The sequence below is a fragment of the Rhipicephalus sanguineus genome, chromosome 10 (genome assembly GCF_013339695.2).
Source record: "Rhipicephalus sanguineus isolate Rsan-2018 chromosome 10, BIME_Rsan_1.4, whole genome shotgun sequence".
NCBI classification, from domain to species: Eukaryota; Metazoa; Arthropoda; class Arachnida; order Ixodida; family Ixodidae; genus Rhipicephalus; species Rhipicephalus sanguineus.
The window spans coordinates 38,812,741-38,836,700 of record NC_051185.1 but is presented as its reverse complement, the minus strand read 5'-3'; the positions used below and the strand labels follow the sequence as shown (position 1 = coordinate 38,836,700).

Genomic DNA, 23,960 nt, shown 5'->3' with positions numbered 1-23,960 from the left:
AAGCGAACCTTGGTGCGTGCATGCCTGACGTACTACTATCTATCGCGATACATGCAGACTTACTAGACAGAAAGCGCTGGCATAAATTCTAATGAAGATGGTAAAATCTTTCTTAAATGTGGAGTAAGCAGCGCCTCAAGTAATGTAGTCCGAACTTTAGCATACTAAGACAAAACAAAAGTTCCAGAATGCTTCTGAAGAATGCGCATAGGCTATTCTGAAGGCTGAATAAGGCATTTAGAAAAATAAGCACCAGGTACTTGCCAATAAGTACCAAGTACACTGTAAATAAGCACCAAGGCTTGCTAGGCATCTTGAATCGCTAACTGCCCCGCATTTCTCAGCAATACATTACAATATTGTTTTGCTATAAATGCTGCAGCAAAAGTAAAGCGTTCTTACTACAAAAGTTGTACTATGGAGGAAATAAAACACAGTGCAAGGACAATCAAGAAATGTAGGGACATTTTATTCAAGATGTGACGAAAGTAACACAAAGCTTGTATACAAAGAAAAAAAAAAGACGACACAACCAACAACAAAAGAGAAAGGCTTGTTAAGTTACAACAGAAGTAGAGCAGAATGCTGTTCTAAGGGAAAGATTTTGGAGAAGATAAAAGAAGAGAGAGACGTGGTGTAAAGCATAAGCAGGCAGTGAAAGTTGGGGCTATCTGAGCTGCAAGGTTGTGTTTGCGGTGAGGAGGCTCGCGAGCTTCCGATCCTGCAGGCAGCCGTCGAGGAACTCTTTCATGGTCAGCTTGCCGTCACCGTCGGTGTCCATCCTCGAAAAGACAGCTCCCGTACGCTCTTCCGGAGTGTCCTCATCGGAGGCGGCGGCACCGGGCCCCAGCATTTCATACAGGGCCTACAAAAAGAAACAAAGCTGGTGTAAGGACTACTGCTACGAACTGTCCGTCACAGCGAGAGTGCGTTTTTGATCACAGCGAAGGGTCTCTTGACCATGACGTCTGCCTTGAATCTGGAACTGCCAAGAAGCTTTAAAGGCCCACTCAAAAGAAAAATCTCGTACTAGTAAATTACTCTTTCACAATACCAAAATCACCACTGTTTGCCACAAGAAGGCGCTTGGTCAGCGAGAAAATGGGTAAAAAGAGAATGAGGGTGGCGACGCCACGCAGTGCTGTGATCGACCTAAACCACTTCGGCACAGCTTCTGGAGCAGCTAAAACCTCACTTTGGAGCAGCAAAGCAGCCTTTTGGAGCAGTTGCGTGTCGCACATTTTTGAACGCGACTTTTTAAATCTAAAAGCGGAAGTAGCTTTACTATGAACAGAAATACCTGTACACATGTATATTTATATATAATGTCCCAAAAGGCGAAACTAACTCACCACTCCTCGCTTTCTATTTATCCTTGACATGACACCGCCCGGCATTTCCTCGGGATACACGGGGAAATACAGGCCGCAACCGAGATGTACTTGCTCGTCACCATTAGCTCAATCGAATAATATCCTCTGTTGAGTACGTGGTTATGGGCATTGAGAGATTTTTTTTTAACTATACAGCTCTTGCCTGTCTGCCCGAATGACCGTTAAAAATTACAACAATAACATATGTATTTCGAGCACCTGCCGTCATATTTCTCTAGCTGAAAGATCGTGAAAATGAAGTCTTGGAACATGCTCGATGCAAATTATGCGATTTCTGCCGAAATGTAGCAGGATGTAGCAGGTTTCACCTGCTGGCGCAGTTTGGCACAATTGGCGCAGTGATCACATCTCTGGCCATGTTGAAATTCTCGCACCAATCACCGTGAAGACGTAGATTATGACGGCGTCTACTATGGCCTACACAAGTTCTCAGTCTCTAAAGATGAAGTACATTGTATTCCAAATGGGCCAAGACGTAGATTATGACGGCATCTATTATGGCCTACATAAGTTCTCAGTCTCTAAAGATGAAGTACGGTGTCTTCCAAATGGGCTGAATACTTAACGAACTAAGTTTCAGGAAATTATGTGGAGCCAATGTCGCCAAAATATGGAAAATAGACTTTCAAATCCGTGACGTAACACGCAGAGAATTCAGTGCAAAATTGAAAATCAAGACATTGACTGTGATTTTATCCTCTATCAATAAACCTATGATGATGAAATTAACGTCATTAGAAATCTCAGGCTAGAATTTATCAATCTGAACAGATTCACTGTTTCAGTTTAGTGTCCCTCCAAACTATGTTGATGGCTTTTTCACCTGCGTGGCAGCCGAAACTTTCTGTATTAGTATCTTTATTTGCTACGGTAGTTTTCTGGCTTGCTGGGCATCTTCTCACAGAAGGTGTGGCGATTGTCGTGGTGGTATTGTGGAACGGCTGTTATTTCGATAGCACTTACACAGACACGACAGGCGCATTTTCGCCGCCACTGTCCCCATCACCGTGAGGTTCCGTATAAAGTCCCAACCGATATCAACGCCCTGCGTGTCGTATGTTCTATGTGCGAGTGGAAATGTGTGAGAGCAGCCGACAATCGCGGCTTAAGTGGACAGGAAATGTGCCGACCGTCATTCGTCGAGTGAAAGGACCATGGGGAAGGGAGAGTGGAGTGACCCGGGGGAGGGGTTGTGTTGCTCTGGCAGTAACTGCGTGCTCTGATCGCCCTGGTCGCCCTATCTTGAGAGGGATCAGCAGAGGCTCACACCTTGGTACATGTCGTTTTCCCCCGCTGTTTGCATTGAAGCGACGAAGCCATTTCACATGACGCAAAACAGAGCGATTTTAAGGGCGCGAACAGAGCGAAATTCACTGCCAGCGGCAAAATGGCCGATCGCTCTCGCCGCAACTGTCAGCAGCGAGTGACCAACATGTTGGAAATGCTTCGCTCTGTTCACAGCGATCGGGGAGATTTTCCGACAAGAAATCACGCTGACTCGTTTGTTTTGGTTATGGCTGATGTTGAGCACTTCAAGATGAATTTAGATTGCAAAGTGTTTTTGAACTGCAAAACACGCGTGCTCTTCACTACCGTTGATGAGAAGTTAAGATCGTAATGCACAGGTTTTTCCATTACATCTGATAATTTACGCATTCTCTGCCACAAAGAACGGCAGCAAGCAAGCCTGCACGCCATGCTGGTCGCAGAGAAAGTATCGCAGCCCTTGCGAAACGAGACGGCCATCAGATGTGGGAGCGAACCGAGCGAAGAGAATGATTCTTTTTGTTGCAATCGCAGCACGTAAAACAGCTTATACACAGCACGAAGGTCGCTTCACCAGGGCTGCTAGACTTACTTCGTACAGCATTCCAATTTCTTGCTGTAGCATTCACTGCTTCACCCTTGCGGCGAAACAGATTTTTTTAACGAATACACGAGCGAAACTATTTTACACCGAAGTTGTTTATGCGGACCTTGTGCCACTGGCATCGTTTGTGTGCTCACTCTAAATAAGGTCACGTGACCAGGATAGCGAGGACGGGGTCTGATGAGAGAAGGAGAGGGAACGAGGGGCCAAGTGATAAGGCTTACCTAAGGTGGCCGATTCAATAGAGTGGACTGAAAGGGGGTCACGTGATGAAGCTTACGTAAGGCGGGTGATTCAATCAGTGGATTGAGAGCAGGTTAATTGATGAAGCTTAGGCAATGCATTAGGGCAGTGAGTGTAATGAAAGGGGGATCACATGTACAACGAAGATTGACATGAGTGTGACGTACGTTGGATTCAGCCAATCAGGATTCAGCTAGTAGTACAAGGGGAGTGCCTTAGACTTATGACTTAGAAATAACTGGGCAAAACAAAAGAGGCTTGAAGGGACCAAATGAAAGGGGCAACATCTTTGCTGCCCAATGGCTTTCACGACGTAGAACTGCCTAGACTGTTCTCTTTAGAGCACCTCTGATCGCTAAAACACTTGGCTGGATGTGAAATCCATCGTTGAAGCAGCGCGAAAAGACGCAGATAAGGAATGCACGAACACACAGGACGTTTCCTTGCTTACGTCTTTTCGGGCTGCTTCAACTACGCAATAGCACCAACTAGCCCAACTTTCTATCCTGCTGCATGTCAAATCCAGTCAAAGCGAACAAGGAATAAGTCAACAGGGAGGCTGTAACTAACCTGGACTATCTTGACCATCTCTGCCTGGTCTATCTTGCCGTCGCCATTGATGTCGTACATGCGGAAGGCCCACTTGAGCCTCTCCTCTGAACTCTGGCTGCCCGTCACGCCGATGGCGAGCAGGAACTCCTTGAAGTCGATGTGGCCGTTGTTGTCCGCATCGAACGTGCGGAACACGTGGTCGCAGAACTTCTCGGGGTTGCCCGTCGTGAAGAACATGCGGTAGATCTCCAGGAACTTGGCGCGAGAGAGCTTGCCCGTTGGACAGTCTTGCTGCTCCCACAAAAAAAAAAAAAAAAAAAAAAGTGGTCATTAGAGCTGTCATGCATGTGAAAAACATTCGACTTGAGTGTAGATGCTACGCCTATAGAAAAGGCACACTAGGAGCTCAGAAAAGATAGAAAAGTGCTAATAGCCTATGGAAGTGGTCCTTCAAAAATATTTTCCGCGTTTTTTCAAGACTCTCCACGTTTCCCAGTTTGCCCTGTGCGCAGATCTACTAATCTCGCCTGCAATGAAATTCATTTTTATGAGACAGTGGCGGCAGGTCTTGCCAGCCATGCAGTGACGTGTCCATATACCTTTATGGCCTGCGAAGATTCATCAATGCCTTCACCCCACTGCGTAAAGGCACGTACTTTTTTAAACAGAATATTTCTTGCCTATGTTGTCAGTGTTAGCGTGTAACAAATACCTAGGTGATTTCAGCAAATGTATGTTAAAGTCAAGACGATGTAATTGTCACATATAATATAAACAAATTATTGGATGCAAAGAACTTGTGTAGATTAAATAATTCGTTATAACAAATTACCAGATATAAAGAACTATTTATTACACTGCATTACACTCTAACCTAGATATAACGAACTCGGATATAACGAATTATCGGTTATAACGAAATAATGAAGAATAGTCTTGTCACAGATAGTGTTACAAATAAACGTTCATAACGAATTTCCGGATATAACGAAGTTATTTTCGTGGCAGATGTGACTTATAATGAGGTCTGAGTGTACTACTATTACAGACAAGTATTCCCTCACAGCGAATGTTGCAATGCAGCTTTGTTATAGCGAGTTTTGACTACCACAGGTGTAGCCAGAGGGGGAAGGGTCCTAACCCCCACCCTCGAAATTTTCAATTATGCATGTCCCCCCTCCCCCCCTCCCCCCAAAAAAATTCTGGACTGTACACTACTGTTCACGCCAAGTCGATTTGCTACATTCTGTCAAGACAGCTGGTTGGGCCCAAGTAGACGAGGTTGGAATCCTAACAAAGCAAACTGGCGCAGGAAATTCTGTACAGTGCTGCAGCATGTCGTTGAGCTTTTTCATATTTCATGTTTACCAAGTTCCTTCACCACTGCAGAAGCAGCTGCATTACCTCGAAGAAGTACTTGGTTAGCTAACGCAAAATCCTTCATTGCTCTTCTTCAAAGCTCAACTGCCACACCGAAAAAAAAAAATTGTTTACCTTGAATCCCGCGTACCAGTCTCGTATCGTGGCATCGTCATAGTCTGTGTGCTTCTTGAGGAACTCAAGGTCTTCGTTGGTCAACTCCACAGCCTTTGTATTTGAGCAGCCCATGCTGAGTCACTCATGAGAGGTCCTGCAATCGTTCAAGTGCTCGCATCAGTGACGCAATAACAGAAAAGTTGCATGTCTTTAGCCATTCATTTCAGCATCACATGAAGATCAGGGACCTCAGAAACTAAATAAAGATACTGCCAAATCCCAAAAGTGTCGTATATAATTTACTACAATGGATTTCACAGCTAGTTTCGGTTTTGTTTTTCCCGGAAGTTACATCGCACTGTGACGTCACGATGCAGCAGGTGGTCACACAGTAGTAACACAATGGCATATGCTGACTGGCATCTTTCGCGGCGGGGGGGGGGGGGGGTGCACTATTATGAGAGGTGTGCTTCAGGAAAGGTGGAGAGGCAGGGGCACTCTCCTGAAGGATCTGCTCTTGGCTTTCTGGAACTACAGAGGCAACTGGCCACTCCTAATAGTTCTGTAACTCACTCCAGCTTGCCAATCGTCGTATTCTATGCTGCTACATCAGCCCTCACAATGTGCAACAGCTAAGAGGCAATCAAACAAGCCAGAGCGACTGCCAAAACACTGATGTGCTGCACCCACATGACAAGCTTCTGCATCATGACCTCACAGTGCAGTATAACTGCGGGAGACCAAAAAAACTGACTGTAGAAAAGCTATTACAGCAAAGTAAGGTGCACTGAGGGTTGGATGAGTATATTTTTACAGTTTTCAAGGTCTGGATCTTCATCTAATGCAACAAAATGAAAAGCAGTAAAAATATTGCGTCAGGACTCCTTTGTGCATTGAACTATATTGCTTATCCTGTCCAGCAATAAAAGAAATTAGGTCAATACAACATACACAGACTAGGAACAAGCTGAAAAATGAACAAGTTGTTTGCGCGCAGCCATTTCGCAGGCTCTGCACCTTAGCACAGTCGCTTTGAGCATCACAGAATGACTGCTGCAATAACTGGAAAACCACGACATCTAAGCTACAACCCAGAAAATGCAAATGAAGCTTTCTACAGATTATTGCACTAATCGAAAATATAGAAAGAATTAAAACATTCACATGTCCACATATTACACGGCTAAGCAATTAATAAGGCACAGCCCTATTTAGTATTCAATTTGATTTATATGATCTGTCGACATTAAGATAAACTTCCCCTACCACGGCCATCAGTTTCGTCGAAATTCCGCCACCACCACGGCCGGGAATGGAACCCGTGACCAAACGCCATGAAATTTAGGCCGGGTAAAATGTCTCGTTTGAGACAGCGCAGATATACAACGGCTTCGGTGCAAAACTTCACGCTGGAAATGCGAGGAAAACGCCATCACGAAAAGCTCGCAAAAATGGCAGTCTGACACAGAAGCATTAAAAAAAAGTCAGTTTAGCCGCAAGGGCGGTGAAATGAATGCGATAGCAACAAATTGGAATGTTATACCAAGTGAATCTAGCACCTCACTCCTTTATCAGTATTATCTAACTCAACGTAAGTCAACAAAAAGCCGCCGTAAGGAAACGCGGTCGCTAAAGCGAGCTACGCGACCTTCATGCTGTCTATGGCTCCAACGCAGACTGTGATTAGAACACAACACACACAAAGGTATGAGCCGTCTGCTGATCCCTTCCAAGGATACGGCGCGCGCGACCACGCGCGGTCGGACATGCACAAGGGTATGAGCGGTCTGCTGATCCCCTCCCAAGGATACGGCGCGCGCGACCACGCCCGGTCGGTCAAAGTATGCATTTGCTGCCGGACCCAAACAGCGGCGGCCGCGTTTCGATGGAGGCGAAATGCTAAAGGCCCGTGTACTTGGATTTATAGTGCACGTTAAATAACCTCGGGTGGTCCAAATTTCCGAAGCCCTCCACTAGGCGTCCCTGATAATCACGTCGCGGTTTTGGGACGTAAAACCACATTACAGACAGCCAACGGTGTTCGCACTTCGCATGTCCATGAATGCGCACGCACAGCGTCCAGCCACTGGAACACACAAGTCGGACGCGTTTCGCACCAACGTGCCGGCCCAGCGCTCACGCACCAACGGTCCCGAGAAACGCCCCAAGATCGAGAGATAGCATGTGATGAGGGCAACCGCGTCCTCTCATGGATTACACGGCAGCGGGTGAAAAATGTGCGCTCGAACCACGATTAATACCGGCCATGCGTCGTCGCCTTTGTCTTTGTTCGATGTGCGCGCGATCACGCGCTGCCAACGTACAGACAGACAATGATTGTGTAACCCTCCCCCCCCTTCTTTTCGGGAGTCTATCTTGGCCGATGTTGCTTAGGTATAGAAGACTGAGGCGCGAAATACATTTCTTGAAAAAGGGAGAAGCAACGTACGCACCAACTAGCCCAGAAGCAAGTCCTTTTGGAATATCTTGGCCGATTTCCGCTACGGCGGCATATATCGAGCCATCCAGTAGGAGCTGCTGGTTTTCACGCCATCCCAGCTAGAGTGCACTAGAAAATGTTCTAGTACATTCTACCCTAGCTCTGCAGCCACCCTGGCACTGGCTACGTGGCCAATCAGAGAAGGCGTACGTATCTGCTCTGTAAAACAGTCGGAACTGACAAGGTGGCGAAATTTTACAGCAACATAAAAAACCCGTCTCGCAGGCGCCAAAATCGATGGACCCCGATCGCCTATGAATGTACAAGCCGAGAACGAAGACCTTGTCGTTTCTAGTAGTTCGAACAGAAGGAAAAAAGAAAAAAAAAAGACGCGCGCTCGATCAATCGATCATTTTTTTTTTTTTTCGGTGGTGATTTCGCTTTCCCGTGGCGTGACGCCTCGTTGCACAGCGACCGGAACCTAACCCGAATACTCAGTCACGCCCGAAAAAATAAAATAAAAGTGGTTGACAATTTCGCCACTGAGTTGAGTGATTGGATGAAAGTTAAGACAACACTTCTGAGAACGGATAGCCAACGTTACCTGTATCAACGTACATTAGACAGTGCTGGTAGAGTGCGACTAAATACGGTAATTATATTCGGTCATAAGTCCTCGGACACCATCACATCCCGTACTGAAACTGGTTGGAAGAGGCACACGAACACAATGTCTAGAAAAAAAAAAAAGCGGATTACCGAAAATAATCAACAACACCAGGTTGGTGTTCGGTCCCCGGTCTTGTCAACGAGACATCGAGAATAAAGGCTTTAGTTTTAGTCGCAGCTTTAGTTTCAACCTATCAGGTTGAAACTAAAGCTGAGACTTAACAGCGAACCTGTATGTAAAGCTTTAACGCACATTATTCGCTTTACTCTACAACGCTCCTTGGCTGTCCACTGCTGCAGTGCCTTGCCTGTGACTCCCAACTCTTTACTGAGACCTAACGGCTTTTCGGCATCCCTCTTTAAAGGGACACTAAAGGACAAAACGATTTTTCTCATATTAGTAAAGTATTCTTTCACGATATTAAAAACACCACGCTTGCTCCGAGAAGACGTTTACTAAGCGAGAAAACGCGCAAAAACAAAACGTGGGTGGCGACGCCACCTTGAAGTTTCCGCACCATCCGCCGTGACGTCACATGTTTTGACGGCGCCTACTAGGGACTACGTAGTTCCTAATCGGTAAAAATGAAGTACATTGTCTTCTGAGGGGGCCATACACTTAACATACCAAGTTTGAGGTAATTATGTTGAGCCAATGGCGCAAGAATGCGATAAGTACACTATAAAATCTGTGACGTCACATGGGGAGATTTCGGCGCGAAGTTTAAAAATGAAATTTTGAACTTGATTTCCTCCTCTATTAATAAACCTGTGATGGCGAAATTAACGACATTAAAGTTATCAGAGCACAATTTATCGATCTAAACCGATTCATTGTTTCTCTTTAGTGTCTCTTTAACCCTCGCACATGAACAAAGCGAGGCTTCCAAAAGGTTTTACGAGAGCTCAGCCCTCCTGTCTCGCGGAGGCTTACAGCGAAGGTATACTCACAGTGACCCCGAGCTGCTCAGCGTGAAACCTCAACAACCGGGCTACAGCGAATGTACAGACCGGACCACGGTCTGACGACAGATGACTACGGCGATACAGAGTAGTGGCGCGCCGCATCAACACCAGCTGCGGTCAGGTCGCGTTGTCAGCGCTATAGGCTTAGCGCGCTCATACGCGCACCGTAGGGGCATAACGCGTGCCTAAAATAGTTGGGCTGCCATTCAACACTCACGCGCGCCGCCATTGTTCGGGACGATGCATTAAGTGCCAACGCAGGACGATGACACGACGATCAGAGAGAGACGATCGAGTCAAACCACTACACCGTCAATAGGGCATGCATTAGCAAAACACGCACCGCCCGTATTAATGGAAGACGCAAGGACCACAGCCGTCACGCCTTCCGCACGTGCTCCACTTGAAAACAGTCAACACGCTCATGGCGCAATAGCGAAATAGCGCTATTGCGAGCAATAGCGCAATAGCGGAACAAACCCAAGACAAATGTTCGTGTATAACTGTAGCGTTCGTTCACTCCAACTCGACCGAATTTCATCACTTCCGCAGTTCATACACCCCTTGGGGAGTACAATTCGTTGCACAACAGTTCGCCTAAGACGACCCGAAAGCGAAAGTCATCTTTATCTTCTCAGTCGATTGTAAATTGATCTTGATTTAGTGATTAATTGACTGATTGATTTGTGGCGCTTGACCCACCAAAACCACGACTGCAAGACTATGAAGCACGCGCCGTAGTGTGGGAAGGCTCCGAATTAATTGCGGTGCATGCGCGGTATACACGAGCGTTTTCTTCATTGCGCTGCACCATCGAAACGTGGAATGGATCGAACCCACGACCTTGTGTTCCATGAGCGCGCTACGACATGGTCACCAAGCTTTACGGCATCGTGGGTGGCCACACATCCGCAGGTTTCGCGTCTGCGCCGCATTCACGACTGATAAAGGCACCTCGAAAACGACGCTGCCGAGGTTGCGTGCATTCGTTCCCGAAAGTTACACGGCACGGCGTTGTGCGCTTCAGCGTGCGCCCACGCGTTAACCGTTGCCACGGGTACCACAGGCTAATGTCATGATGTATATGAGCCGAGTGCGGCATTCCACGAGCCAGACGGCACGTAAGGTCGACGAATGACCTCGAAAATGGCGCGATGTCACTTCACCCTCGAAAACATCCGGCCGTATATAGTTGGTTTCACTCGGATTAACACGGCCTTGGTTAGTACGCATATTGGGCGTCAAGTGAGGCAGTCATTTGATGAGGCCAAATAAAGTATACCGGCGCTCAGAGCGACATCTCAGAAAACGAACGACAAAAGCGCCAGAAATATGGTAATCCACGCCCAGACGGTACCGGAGAAGAGGCTCGTGACTGGCGCCGACTACGAACAAACATGCGTATACTTGCAGACACCACCGCATAAGTCCCCACAATACGCGGTCATCTGTACCGTGACCTGGAGAGTGGCCCACTCTTGCACATTACGTGGAAATGTCACAACCCGAACGTAAATTCCCAAAAATTAGGGCAATACGGAGAAATACGCAGCGGGAGATCCGGCTTCCTAGCACGGAAAGGGAGGACCCTCCTAGACAAAGGCCAGCAAGACGCAAAGTCCAGTGGAGCCCTGGCCAGAGGACCCGAGCCACTGACTGTTCAATCCCGTTTACGCAATAAACGTTTGTACAGCGAAGCTCCGTATGGCTATCGGAGGTGGGAAAATGTGGCGGTCCGCGAGTGCGAATAAATTATGATCATCAGGAACGGGTGTATGCGACAAATTTGGTAAGCCCCACTATCCGTCACTGGTCCACTAAAGCAATGGTAGCATACGCTATACTTCGAAGGGTCTCCGCGCTTGCACTAGTTTCTTTTCAGGTTTTGTCAGCGCATAACTATGAATGACACCCGCCGAAGCAAGAATCGCTACCCATAAAATATTCTAAGTGTTTTTAATATTCTTTTAAGGTGTACGTCGCCACACGCAAAGTTTGAAGCACACATCTCTTAAACGCGGTGACAGCGAAATGAAAACTTACAACAGAAGAGACACCGATAGATCAGAGCTCGTGGTAAAACACCAGGGCGGCACGTTTCAGGTTCGCTGTTTAACCGCTGGAGCGCTTGGGCGGTAATTTTTACTAACTACCACCGACAGCTCCCTGCATCCCACTGATCGAACATCCTATACCTTCGCTCGCGAGGCCGATGCGATCGCGGGGAAGGCAGGCAGGCAGACAACCCACGGTGTCTCTATACAAGGGCGTGCCGCACGTGGGGTCGAAGCCGCGCGAAGGGTGCGCGGAGAAGAGAAATCGAAGGTGCGCGCGCGGACTTCCGCGAAGACGGTCGATCGAACACGACAAGACACGGAAGACGACACGCATACACCACACGCGCGCGTATATGTACGCACACGTACATGGATGAATGTAAGCCCACGTGACGAGCGAGTCACGCGACGTAACTGCAGTGTCCACGCGGCTCCTAGAGTTTTTTTTTATTTTTTTCGCGAGAACGTTCGAAATGAGTGAAGTCGAGAAGGCGCGAGGGCACCGTCGTCATGCAAAGCATGCACCCGCGTCGCATGCAGTAAGGGTACTCGCGCTCTCCGCGTCGCCAAATATGTAAAATTGTGTAATTGGCACACGATGCATGCAGCACAACTTAGACAGGAGAATCTTCGATCGGCTATTGATATACGATAGCATGAAAAAAAAAAACGCAGATATCACTCACTGCGGGAAGCAGTGCTACACGAACCACTTCGCCTCTACAACGAACCAACCTGTATATCGAAGGATTCCCTACGTTCCGGCCATGTCAGCGTTACGAGGTACGCGAGCTTTGTATAACGAGAAGACCTCTATAACGAAGTATGTTAACCTTTTGCGACGCGCACTATGGTCTGTCCCTGAACGAGTGAAATTTGCATAATTTGATGTCAAGGTTCTACAGACCAAACTTAAAGCAAGTGGAAGTGAATAAATTACAGTACAGCTTACAGCAATTAATTGCCATTACAACGTCACGCTATATTTGCTCATAAACTGAATTCAATATTCAATGACCCACTCAAAGTGTATGCGATACTGCTGGCAGTGAGCATTTCTAAAAAGAGAATTTTTTTTAATTCCTCCCGAAACGCCCCACGTCCAACTTCTGATTAAACACGGCATTACCTTCACCAAAGCGATCGTGTGTACCAAATTGTAGCATTTTTAAAGCCAAAAGGCGGTAAGCAACATTCAATTCCGCGAACAATTCGAAGAGAGACTAGTTAACGTTGTACAACTTTCGAACACCACAACTTTTAGAATCTTATGCGCATAGAATAACGAAGTCCATTCGTTTTCAAAAATTCGAATGTTCGCACACTAACTGCAGCCAAGGCCTACTCACTGCACAGACTGCTCAAGAGCAGCAGGCCACGCACTGCTCGTGGCTTTCCAAATACGGCTGCCCATAACCAAGATGACTGGGCAAAAAGAAAAAAAAGGGGGGGGTGGAAATAAGGGCAGCTTAGATTCACTAGGATAACACAATGTCCTCGCCAGATCACGCGGAAGCACGCGATTTTTTTTTCTTGCACGCTCCACAGCCATGGGTATTGACCATTACGCCAATTATTAGGAAAAAAAAAAAAGGACACGAAATAGCACTGTATAGTACATACTACACGTGTACAGTCAGGGAAGGACTGACAATGACGGAGCGCGCGAGCCCAACGCACGCTACCCTCGAATCTGGTAGCATATAAGCTAGATTCATCTTACCACGACTCGGTCGAGTTACCGCAATAACACTGGTAAAGGGACTCGCCGAGTTCACGGACGGCTCGCCAGAGCCAAAAGGTCGCGTGGAAATGTAATACTGAACTTAACGGCCCATTTGACGACATTAACAATACTCGTAATCTAACGTGTGTTTGCAGGAACTAATTATCTTTGTTTCTGACTTATAGGTATATGGTGTGTTTGTAAGAGAGTGCGCCGAATCGACTTCAGTTGAGTTATCGAGACTGTTCAATATCGAGTGCTGATACTGAATGCCGGGGTGTAATTTTGCGTGCCAAAACACGGCCAGAACCGCATTATGATTACGAGGCGCGCCGTAGTCGGGCATCAATTTTAACAACTTAGTTCCTCTTTTTTTTTTTACGTGCGCCTGCAAATCTAAGTACGCGGGTGTTCTTTACATTTCGCCCCCCAACGAAATGCGTCCACCGCGGCAGGGATTCGAACGCACGTCCTCGAGCTTACAGCGGCGCGACATGTTACCCACTGCAGCTACTAAGACGTGTAGCGCATGTTTATCTCCCAAGATCATCTACCAATATTGACGAAAAAACCAGTGCACAATCACGACACAGACACGAAAGAAGGACACCCCCACACGCCCAAGTTTTCAATATCCTTCTGCCAAGTACTCCGACCAAGCAACTACTTCGACCAAGTTCTAGACCCGGAGGCAAGTCTGAATGGGTCACAATACTGAACGCACCGGATTCAAGCGGCAAAAGCTATCGACATATTTGAACAACGCCACATCGTCTGATCGACGTATCGTGAAAAACAATTAAGCGACAGCAAATTAATGCATCTCCCATTTTCCCCCGGCATTAAAGCGTCGTCCATTCCACTGCCGTACCTGTAAAATATCAGCGACTGATACGCGTCTCCGCACAAACACGAGAGACGGCTGCTCACAAAAATTGCGAGCGCCCAGCACATCGGAGTCGTGCATGGGCGCTCAGTACGTGATCATCGATCGAAACTGTACCTCCTCCGGGTACAAACACCCGCCCGCTCCGGTGGCAAGTCAACAACAGGTCCCGAGCCGTTCTGTCGTTGATCGCCAGCAAACGACGCCGAAGCTTTTCTGCAATCAACGAAGGTGAGCATAGAGAGCGGGAAGGAACGAAAGATCGAAGGCCAGTGGTCTCCGCCATCGACCGATATCGGAGTCGATAATGTAGACAGGAAAGCCGAGCCCTAACACAACACCTCAGAGCAGGGTGTCGGAACGGAACGAAAACCGAAAACGAAAAACGAAAAAAAAAACGATATTTTTGACTGGAACGAAAACATAACCGAAACTTTATCTATTATTTCGTTCCGGAGTGAGAACAAAATTTTTTCAATCGTTTTTCGGTTCACGAGAAAACTTCGCAATCCGGAGCAACTGAGCTCGTGCAATGTGAGCATATCTCAGGGTACGGTATTAGCGCGTACCTCAGGCAGGAATTCCAAAGCAAATATATGTTGAAATTGTGCGAAAACCGAAAAGAGTGGCAACCAGAGATGTTTATATTAACGCAAGTGGATTTTTGCGCGCCTGTCATGCAGGCCAGCGTAGAGAGGGCATTGTCGGCGCTGAAGTTTGTTACAGGGAAAGCTGTTATGAGATCATAACGGCTGATTTTGGCGCCATAGTTGTCCACCGCCGCCGGTGTCCGTGACCGCTATCGCGATATAAAAAAAAATAAATGAGAAACAAATTTCTAGGATCGGATGGCATTTCAACCCGCGCCCTCTGCGTGGCAGGCGGGTCTTCCACCACAGTGCCACGCTAGTGCTTCTATGCTTGCGAGGAGCGCTTGACAAGCGGGAGTGCTGACGAGCAGTGCGGCCCAGTGTTCCGTATTCGATACAAAGGCACAAAAATTCGTATTTGTCTTTTGAGAAAATAAATACTATGACTTTGAAATTAATACTGGTTTGTGCTAGTTGGTAGAAATTCGTGGTACAGTTACTTCCGCTCCTCTGAAGAAACCCTTGTCCCACTTTCCTAAGAGCAGGGCAAGTAACTACATCACAAATCCAATGTTCGTTATCATTACCTTAACTTCAAAATTTTCCATAAAAAAACGTTACGAACCGTTACGGAACATTTTTTTTTTTTCGTTCCGGAACAGAAACGGAATGGAACTTTTTGCGGTGGAACGAAACTAAAACCGAAACGAAACACATTTCGTTCGGACACCCTGCCTCAGAGACGCGAGGCCAGGCAAAGAAATAAACAAAATATAACCAACAACCTGGGCCCCGTACGGAGAATGACTGCGAAATCTTCCAAAAACACATCGGCCACAGACGACTGCGCCAACGATCAAGATACGTCGAGACGGCGTGTGCCATATAAGCTCGTGTGTAACGGCTACAACTTTCCTTTGAAGACAATTGTTTTTTGCTAGGCCCTTTTCAGAGGCCTTCCCTAACGGGGTATGACGATTACCAACAGATTTCGATTACCGCATCTTCTCCCATACAACACGCACTGGCTTACGTCGGCGATGTGATTGCTAACTTTAGCTAGTGTTGCATACCCGCTGCTGTAACCACGACACTGTCTTGAATGTCAATCCACCAACTGAGCTGTGCCATATTTTTTTTCGTTAGAATTCACGATGAGGTGCGGCATCTTATACACGAGACTGGGCTATTCTGTACGATTGTTCGTACTACCTTGTACGATATCCGCTGTAGTTCTCCAATATTTTCCAGCTTCAGGTCGTCAAGCACATGATCTTGGCGGTGCGGCCTTATACGAGTCTGTACAGTATGTCGAAGACAGAGAGGCGACAGGCAAAAAAAAAAAAAGACAGAGGGAAGAAAAATCTTCCGACGACGCAACGACGAAAGGGAGTGAGCGCCATAGCTAGCTGTCCACGGAAAAAAAAAACGCAAGTAAAAGTTAAATTATCGGAGTGGCAGTCGATGGTAGAGGCGAAGAGCAACAGCCATCGACAAATTGCGTCCATTATTAATAACTCTCGGCGGCCTCTGGAGGCGTATGACATGTTGCCTTTCTCGAAGCCAGTCAGCCGTGACTCGCGGAACCGCTACCCGCGCACTTGTGTATTGGGGCCGGTCGAGCGCAGGGCACACTGCAGAGGCAGCGACGACGTATCGGACATGTCGGCTTCACGGCGTGTCCTTTATAGCGGTGTAACTGTGTGCCGTATATCGCGGTGTACCGTGCACAACGTATCGTATGGAGGTAAAAAAAAAATGGCGCTGATACGATACACAACGTCATATTATACGATACACACGTCATAATAGCGAGCTATACAGTTATTAGCGAGCACATCACAATGAGCGAGTAACTTATGCAGCGGCCGCTTCGCGGTTCTTGCTGTTTTGCAAGCATCACTACTGCCATAGCCAGAATCGACAGCGACGTGCCGCGCTACCAGTGACGTCATACCTGACGTCACTCTGCTCAGGTCACGTGACTCTTCCGCATGTGACGGTCACAGGAAGTTACGTAGCTGCGCTCTTTGGGGCAACGTTTCTAAAACTACTTCTAAAATTTCTAAAACTAAAACAAGATCTATAAACGTTGCTTTGGGGTACGGAAACGGCTCTCTCCCCTTAACATGTTCGCGCGTACGTTTGTGTCCGTATACATATCCATACAAACTAAATGCTCCCGGGGAAAGGGGGGGGGTTGAACTCCCCTTACTACCCTGTGGCTACGCCTAGATGCTTAGTACCCCAAGATGGAGACCACGATGACATCAACGAAAACTACCCACACGTAAGCTCTCGTGCTTTACACGCCTACCCATAACCCTGTGCATTAAAAAATACACGTGAAAAGTCCGACTGACTAAGGTATGGGGCACAATTGGCGATCCCCTTTAGATGATTAGGGAAGGGTGGGGGGGCTGCCCCCTCCACTATGCGTAACAACCAGTGTAGCCGCATGGCCTGCGTTGTGTCGCTGCGAAGTTCACAGGCTTTTATCCTACGGTCACAAACAATAGCAAGGCAAAGCCGCTTGCAAGCCTTTTTTTTTAGTTCTGCCTCCTCGCGTTATGACAAGCAACAGCGCATCTCGCCGCGTCGGGGCCTCGGGACTACTGATATACGTAATTACACACCACAAACGCGACGGCCACATTACCGCGATTACACGTGCTGAAGAAGGATCAAGCCAGAAAAAACAAAATAAAGAAAAGTTCGCGTTGATAATCCCTAGAGCACACGCCACCACAGCTTACACGTGAAGAGAAAAAAAAATAACGAAGAAAGAAACGGCCAATAACAAAGAGGGTCAGATGAGAAGCTCCTCCAGTCAACACTGGGGTCATCGCGGGCAAACTCTTTTTTCCAGGTCTCGCGATGGGCGTAGCCACGAATAAAAAATAAATAACAGCGCGATCGCGTACGTCGTTTCACGAAGCGCTCGAGAGAGAATGAGTCGTGCAGCTGAACAAAAAAAGGTGCGCGTACAGGCTGAGCCAACGCCCCCCGTGAATGCGCGCAGCAGCGGCTCGTCATTTCATTATACGGATGAACTAAGAGCAAAAACGCCGCGGCGTTCTTGTTTTGAGAGGCAGCTGTAAAAACGCAGATGTTTTTTGAGAACACACAATGAAGAATCGTTTGCGTGCATAAGTAGTTACAAGAGGCACGTTTGCTAAGCGAACTATACATGTTCCTGTCTTAATCGAACGGCATTAAAATAGGCAACCTGACTTCTTAGAAAGCAATGGTTGAAGCACAAAGGCTTCGATTGGCACTGGGACACAGCAACCGCGCAGCAACGTGACCATGCATGCCGCGAGTGATGGCCAAATATACAGCGAGGTTTCGATCAAGACCGGACATTATATACATGGAAGGACACTCACACATGGCAGGGCACTAACGTGAAACAATAGGTCTGTTTACACTGATAACGTATTCGTTGAGAAATGTATCGTCAATTTCGAGATCATATAGGTTCATTCATAATAATGACAGAATGAAAGACAAACATCGGTACGGAGCAGCTCAGGCTGCTTTGATATCGGTGTTGAGCCCCATGAGATAAACTATGAATAGGCACGAATGAATTCCTATTGTGCTTGATAATGTGAGTATAGCAGCCACGTGTGTTCCTTTCGTATCTCCGCAGTAACTGCAGCTCGTGCATTTCGATGTTTTGACGTTCAGTTTGCGCACGGCGTTCGTCCTCAGCATTTTTGAGGTATCTCGTGCTCATACGCATTGATAAAACGTGTTCCATAAGGCCACTAACCAGCTAACCCCCTCTGGGACACTTTTACAGGGTAACGGAGTAAAACACCCAATATAACGGAGCAAGACACTCAATATAACGGAGCAAGACTCCCAATATAACGGAGCAAGACACCCAATATAACGGAGCAAGACACCCAATATAACGGAGCAAGACACCCAATATAACGGAGCAAACACTCAATATAACGGAGTAAACACTCAATATAACGGAGTAAACACTCAATATAACGGAGTAAAACTCGCCGCGCAAAGGACCAAAGCTGCCAATTTACAGAGGTAAAACGCAAGGAGGAGGATGAAACGTGGAAGCTTGGAGCGGACGAAGGCGAAGGGCTGGATGTATAAGAAGACGCACGCAACGCTATATATAGCGGAAAAGTTACGAGTGTACTACGACGGCAACCAAGACCGGAACGTGCGGGAGATGAACAACAACAAAACGCGCCGATCAGATCGAAAAAACGGGTTCGACGAACGGTCTCAGCGGCGGCGTCCTTGAACGCGCGGAGTCGCACGTGGAGTGATGAACGAGACAGCACGACAGCGTCGGAAGCGCGCTTGCTCGAGGAATTGTGGTTAAACGATTTGCCGGAGCGATCAGTTTTTAGACTGTCACCGAATGCCGAGAGACGACGACAAGCTGCAGGCAGTACTGTCAACTGCACAAGTGTTTCGTTTTTAAAAGACAACCCCATCCTTGGTTTCTTACACGCACAGTTTGTAACGGTGTATGCTAATGTTCGGTTTACTTACATTACCATCAGAGCGCATAAAGACGTTACATGAGGGGGAGGGGGGGAGGGTAATGATAACAAAAATGCAGTAAAAATAGAACATAAAAATACAACAAGTTAATGAGAATACATGTTCAAACAACAAGTTTCTGAACGAAGAATCCGATGCGATCCTGCGAAAGCACTTCAGTCACATCACTTCGACTACCATGTTTACTCGCGTACTATTCCCGCACTAGTGCGCACAACCTAAAGTTGGCTGAGCGTGGCTAGCGCTGGCATGGGGATAGTAAATGTAGTCTTGACTAGTACTCGTTATCCGATGTCATAAACATTGCCTTTTCTTCACTTGTTTGGTTTTTAAAACACTGTTATAGGAAAGAAAACAAGAACATATACAGTAATTCATGATAAAAAAGAAAGACGTTGATTTCTGTCTCCCATAGGGGCAAATACACACAGAAATACGCATGCGCAGGGTCTCGTATTTAGGGTGGTCGGGGGGTGTCATCATTGCTCGTCGAGCCTCGTTGGTGAGTTTTTCACGTGACGACACAGACACAGGTTGTCATTGAGCTAGTACCCAGAACAGGGGCGTAGCCAGAAATTTTTTTCGGGGGGGGGGTTCACCCATACTTCATGTATGTTCGTGCGTGCGTTTGTATGTGTGCGTGCATATATGCGCAAGCAAATTTGAAAAATTTCGGGGGGGGGGGGGTTTGAACCCCCCGAACCCCCCCCCCCCTTGGCTACGCCCCTGACCCAGAAATGGCGGACAAGATGGCGTCAGTAGCACATGCGTACACAGTTTTGCTTTTTGACGGCGCGGTGAGGCCTTTGCCGATACGACGCTCGAGGCGCCCGTCCCGTGCCGTCATGCTTACGGTTTTACGCGCCTTCCAAACGTGCTATAAAAACCACAAGATGGCGACATATGTAGCACTGGAGCTCAACTAGGGAAGACGCGACTACGTGCAAAAGAGGGTTTAGAAAGCGATCGAAACACAGCTGCGGAGATGGGTCTGTTCGATAAAGGTTGATACAGCATGTCAACGCACCGCGGATAAACAAAAACTCCCGACAAGACGTGATATATACCGCATATAGTGCTGCATAGTACCAGGAGGTAATGGCATTTTCGCGTATTCACCTCCGAAAACCATTAGCCATCGCAGCTTCTAGTTCACGCGGGCAGCATGTAACGGTGGAACGATGATACACAGAACGCGTCACCACTGACGAGTTGAAAAATGCCAACAAGCGTCCATTTCGGCAACGGATGTCTGATACAGGAAAAGTCGCTTATATCGAAAGGATCGCTTTGTTTTGGATGAGCCTTTCGTTCACTCTTTTGCTGGGTTTGTCTTGCAGGCATTCTAAACACGTGCGAATCGTCGCTCAACCCCTCACACGAGGATTTCTCGTGAAAGCGTCGAATACGTGTACACGTGTGATAACGCGCGTTGTTTTGACAAACGGAGCCCATTACGAACAAGAGTGCCAAAACAGCTCGCTTCTGATGTTAATAATTGTTGGGGTTTAACGTCCCAGAACCACGGTATGATTATGAAGGACGTCGTAGTGGAGGGCTCCGGAAATTTCGACCACCCGGAGTTGTTTAGCGATCACCTAAATCTAAGTACACGGGCCTCAATAAGGGCTACCGTAAGCATACAACCACGCTTTTCAAATTAGTAGTGCTGCCTACCTTCAGACTGCGGGTGACTTATCCGTTATTAGCTATTCAGGATACGCTGTCCAAGCAGCTTGAAGTCCTTGAAAGATGGCAGTATTGAAAGGAAGTTCACCAGAGTTTAATCTTGCTGCTTGGATCTTTGGTATAACCCATTCGGAACAATAAAACCCCACAAAGCACAGAGCAAGAGAGACTGGCAGTGCGTTTACGAGATGCGCGAGCGCACCGACGACGTCGCCCGTGACGTCACTCCGAGGAAACCAAGATAGAATAGCGGGCGGGGTTATTTCGCCGAGTCAAGTCACTCGAACGGCCACGCCCCACGCACGAGGTCTGTTGTACGCACAGCCGAGAATGTTGACCCGTTCATCGCAGTATGCCTGCTAAGCAGCGGTGATACAGAGTTCAGGTAGTGACCCCGCATCACGCCGCCGGAATGTGCGTGCTCGCTATTCGATAAATGAACAAACGCAGGAAGTTCTGATGCAAAAAGGACGGGCTATACAACTTTTGCGGGTTTTCACGTCCTAAAACCACGATATATGATTACGAGAGACACCGCAGTGGAGGGCTCCGAGAATTTTTGACCACGTAGGGTTCTTTAACGTGCACCTAAATTAAGCACAAGGGTCTCTAGCATTCTGCATCCATCGAAATGCGGCAGGGATTCGATCCTGCGACCTTCGGGTCATCAGTCAAGCACGATAACCACTAGGACACCGTGGCGGGGTTAAGAAACAAAAAGACGGAACACACGATAAGCACAGACACGTCCTGGTGCATTTAACCGTGGAACAAGCTAAACCAACGCGTCCAGCTATCAACGCTAGCTACAAGCTCAGATGTCGAAGTATAACCTGTCGCCTTCCGACTCCGAGTAAGTTCGAGGAGGCTATGGTTCGGCACGCGTCAGCCGCAACAGCCTCGCTTTACCGCTTAAGTGGAACAGGATAGCTAAAACCTTCCGGGTTCCACACATTCTAATTACCGGCCACCCCAAAACAAATAAAACCGTACAGAAACGAGTTCCAGCAATCGGTGCCCAGACGGAAGCGTTAAACAAAAACATTAACCAATCTCGACTGACGTCGAAGACTTGCGCGTTGGTTGGAAAATAGTGCCAAACGTCAAAAGCCGCCGTCTCTCGGCGGGAAAGAAGCCCGGTTCACCAGAGCTTCCTCGACGACGACGCGACCACACGCTATTACGCCGTCAGCCAAGGACGGCTAGCTAGCTACACGGACGACCACGCGAACGCCGTCATGAGCGAGACGACCCGCACACACGCCAAGCTGCCTTCGCAATCTGCAGCTATACACAGAGAAAAGACAGGCAAGGCAAACAAAAACGAAGTCGCGACGTAGAACACTTCACAGATAACGCGAAAAGAGCTGAGTTTATCGTGAAAAGATAGGCAGGAAATAATTCAGAGGCTTACTTGCGAATCGTAAAATGCAGCGACGCTTGGGGCATGCGGCCAGTCGAGTTGAATCCGAATCGTTGAAGACACAAACACACTCGCACCACAGTACTATTAAGAGAGGTTCAACCCCTTCAGCGCCACTACACACGTCTGAGTAGAGTTGGGCGTGAGCTCGCCGCACAACTGACACACACCCCAAACGGCCGCAAGATAACGACGTCACCAAATGGCACCGACGCGTCGGAGAAGGCGGGGCAGGATATGCGAACGACGAGTTCAGTTACGCAAGCGCGTAGACGACGAAGACGACGAAGGCCAGAACCGGTGCTGGTGGAGCGTTTTCGGTCGGCGAACACGCCAGGGCAGATTTCGAAAACGCTGTCCGGAAATCTCTCTTTCCCACAGCACGCCGTCTTCATTCTTGTCGTCTGCTGCAGGCTCACAGACCACCGCGCCATCTAGGTAACAAAACAAGAATTGCGCAGAAAGCGCGCGTGCTGCCATCTGAGGGAAAGTCGAGAAACTAAACGCGCCTCGAAGGCGTCGTCCGAGATCGGCCAAAGAAGCGAGTTGCAGCTTTTCCTCCGTAGACGGCGCTGCGCATTGCGGGCGCGCCGATCACGGAGGGTATGGCGGGAAAACGTTGAATATTTAAGCGAAGGCGCGTGTCAGGGCAAAACGAAAACTCTTAAAAGCAAGATATTGAAAACTTGGGCTTGTTGCTGTAGCACTGCAACCCACCAGCGCACAAACACGACGAGGACTACAAGGAAGAACACACCAATCTACCAATCTCGAAAGCAGCTACACCCTTGAGGGTGTATTTTTGTCCCAGAACACCACCTCTCGTGCTTTTCTTCGCTTTTAAAGGGACACTAAAGTGAAACACTTAGACCTTTTACATTAATAAACTGTACTCTGAGAACGCTAATGTTAATTTAACCATCACATGTTTATTAATAGAGGAGAAAATCAAAGTCAAAGTCTCATTTTGAAATTTCGCGCCGACATCTCCGCGTGCGACGTCACGGATTTCAAAGAGCATTTTTCGCACTTGGGCGACATTCGCTCAACGAAATTTCCTGAAACTTGGTATGTTAAGTCCATGGCCCCCTCAGAGGCCAATGCACTTCATTTTTACCGATTGGGAACTACGTAGGACCTGGTGGACGCCGTCAAGACCTACGACGTCACGGCGTTTGGCGCGGGAATTTCAAGGTGGCGTCGCCACACGCATTTTCGTTTTGCGCGTTTTCTCGCTCACCAAGCATCTTCTCGCGGCAGGCGTGGTGATCTTGGAATTGTGAAAGAGTTAATTTACTAATACGAGAAAAATCGTTTTTCTCTTTAATGTTCCTTTGACGCCACGTGCCCAGTACTTCCAAACAACTGATAAAATAGTTAGCTGGGGGTTTTCAGGATAGGAAACGCAAGTAGGCCAGCCGACAATTACTGCGT

The 23,960-nt window shown here is 47.7% G+C and overlaps 2 protein-coding genes across 3 annotated transcripts in view; both read right to left on the bottom strand.

Moving 5' to 3' along the window:
* The window catches only part of LOC119371695 (neurocalcin homolog), a 143,364-nt gene that overhangs the window by 18,914 nt on the left and 100,490 nt on the right, over window positions 1-23,960 (bottom strand). The window lies entirely within an intron of this gene.
* LOC119371694 (neuronal calcium sensor 2) lies at window positions 449-22,750 on the bottom strand. 2 transcript variants are annotated; one of them, XM_037642146.2, is made up of 4 exons: window positions 22,518-22,750; window positions 5,554-5,689; window positions 4,078-4,350; window positions 449-865 (listed from the first exon to the last, which is right to left on the bottom strand). In XM_037642146.2, the coding sequence occupies exons 2-4, from the start codon at window positions 5,665-5,667 to the stop codon at window positions 668-670; spliced, it is 585 nt and encodes a 194-aa protein (XP_037498074.1). In that variant the 5' UTR covers window positions 5,668-5,689; window positions 22,518-22,750; the 3' UTR covers window positions 449-667. The 2 variants fall into 2 exon arrangements, with proteins under 2 accessions (XP_037498074.1, XP_037498077.1); XM_037642149.2 differs by lacking the exon at window positions 22,518-22,750 and adding an exon at window positions 21,092-21,115.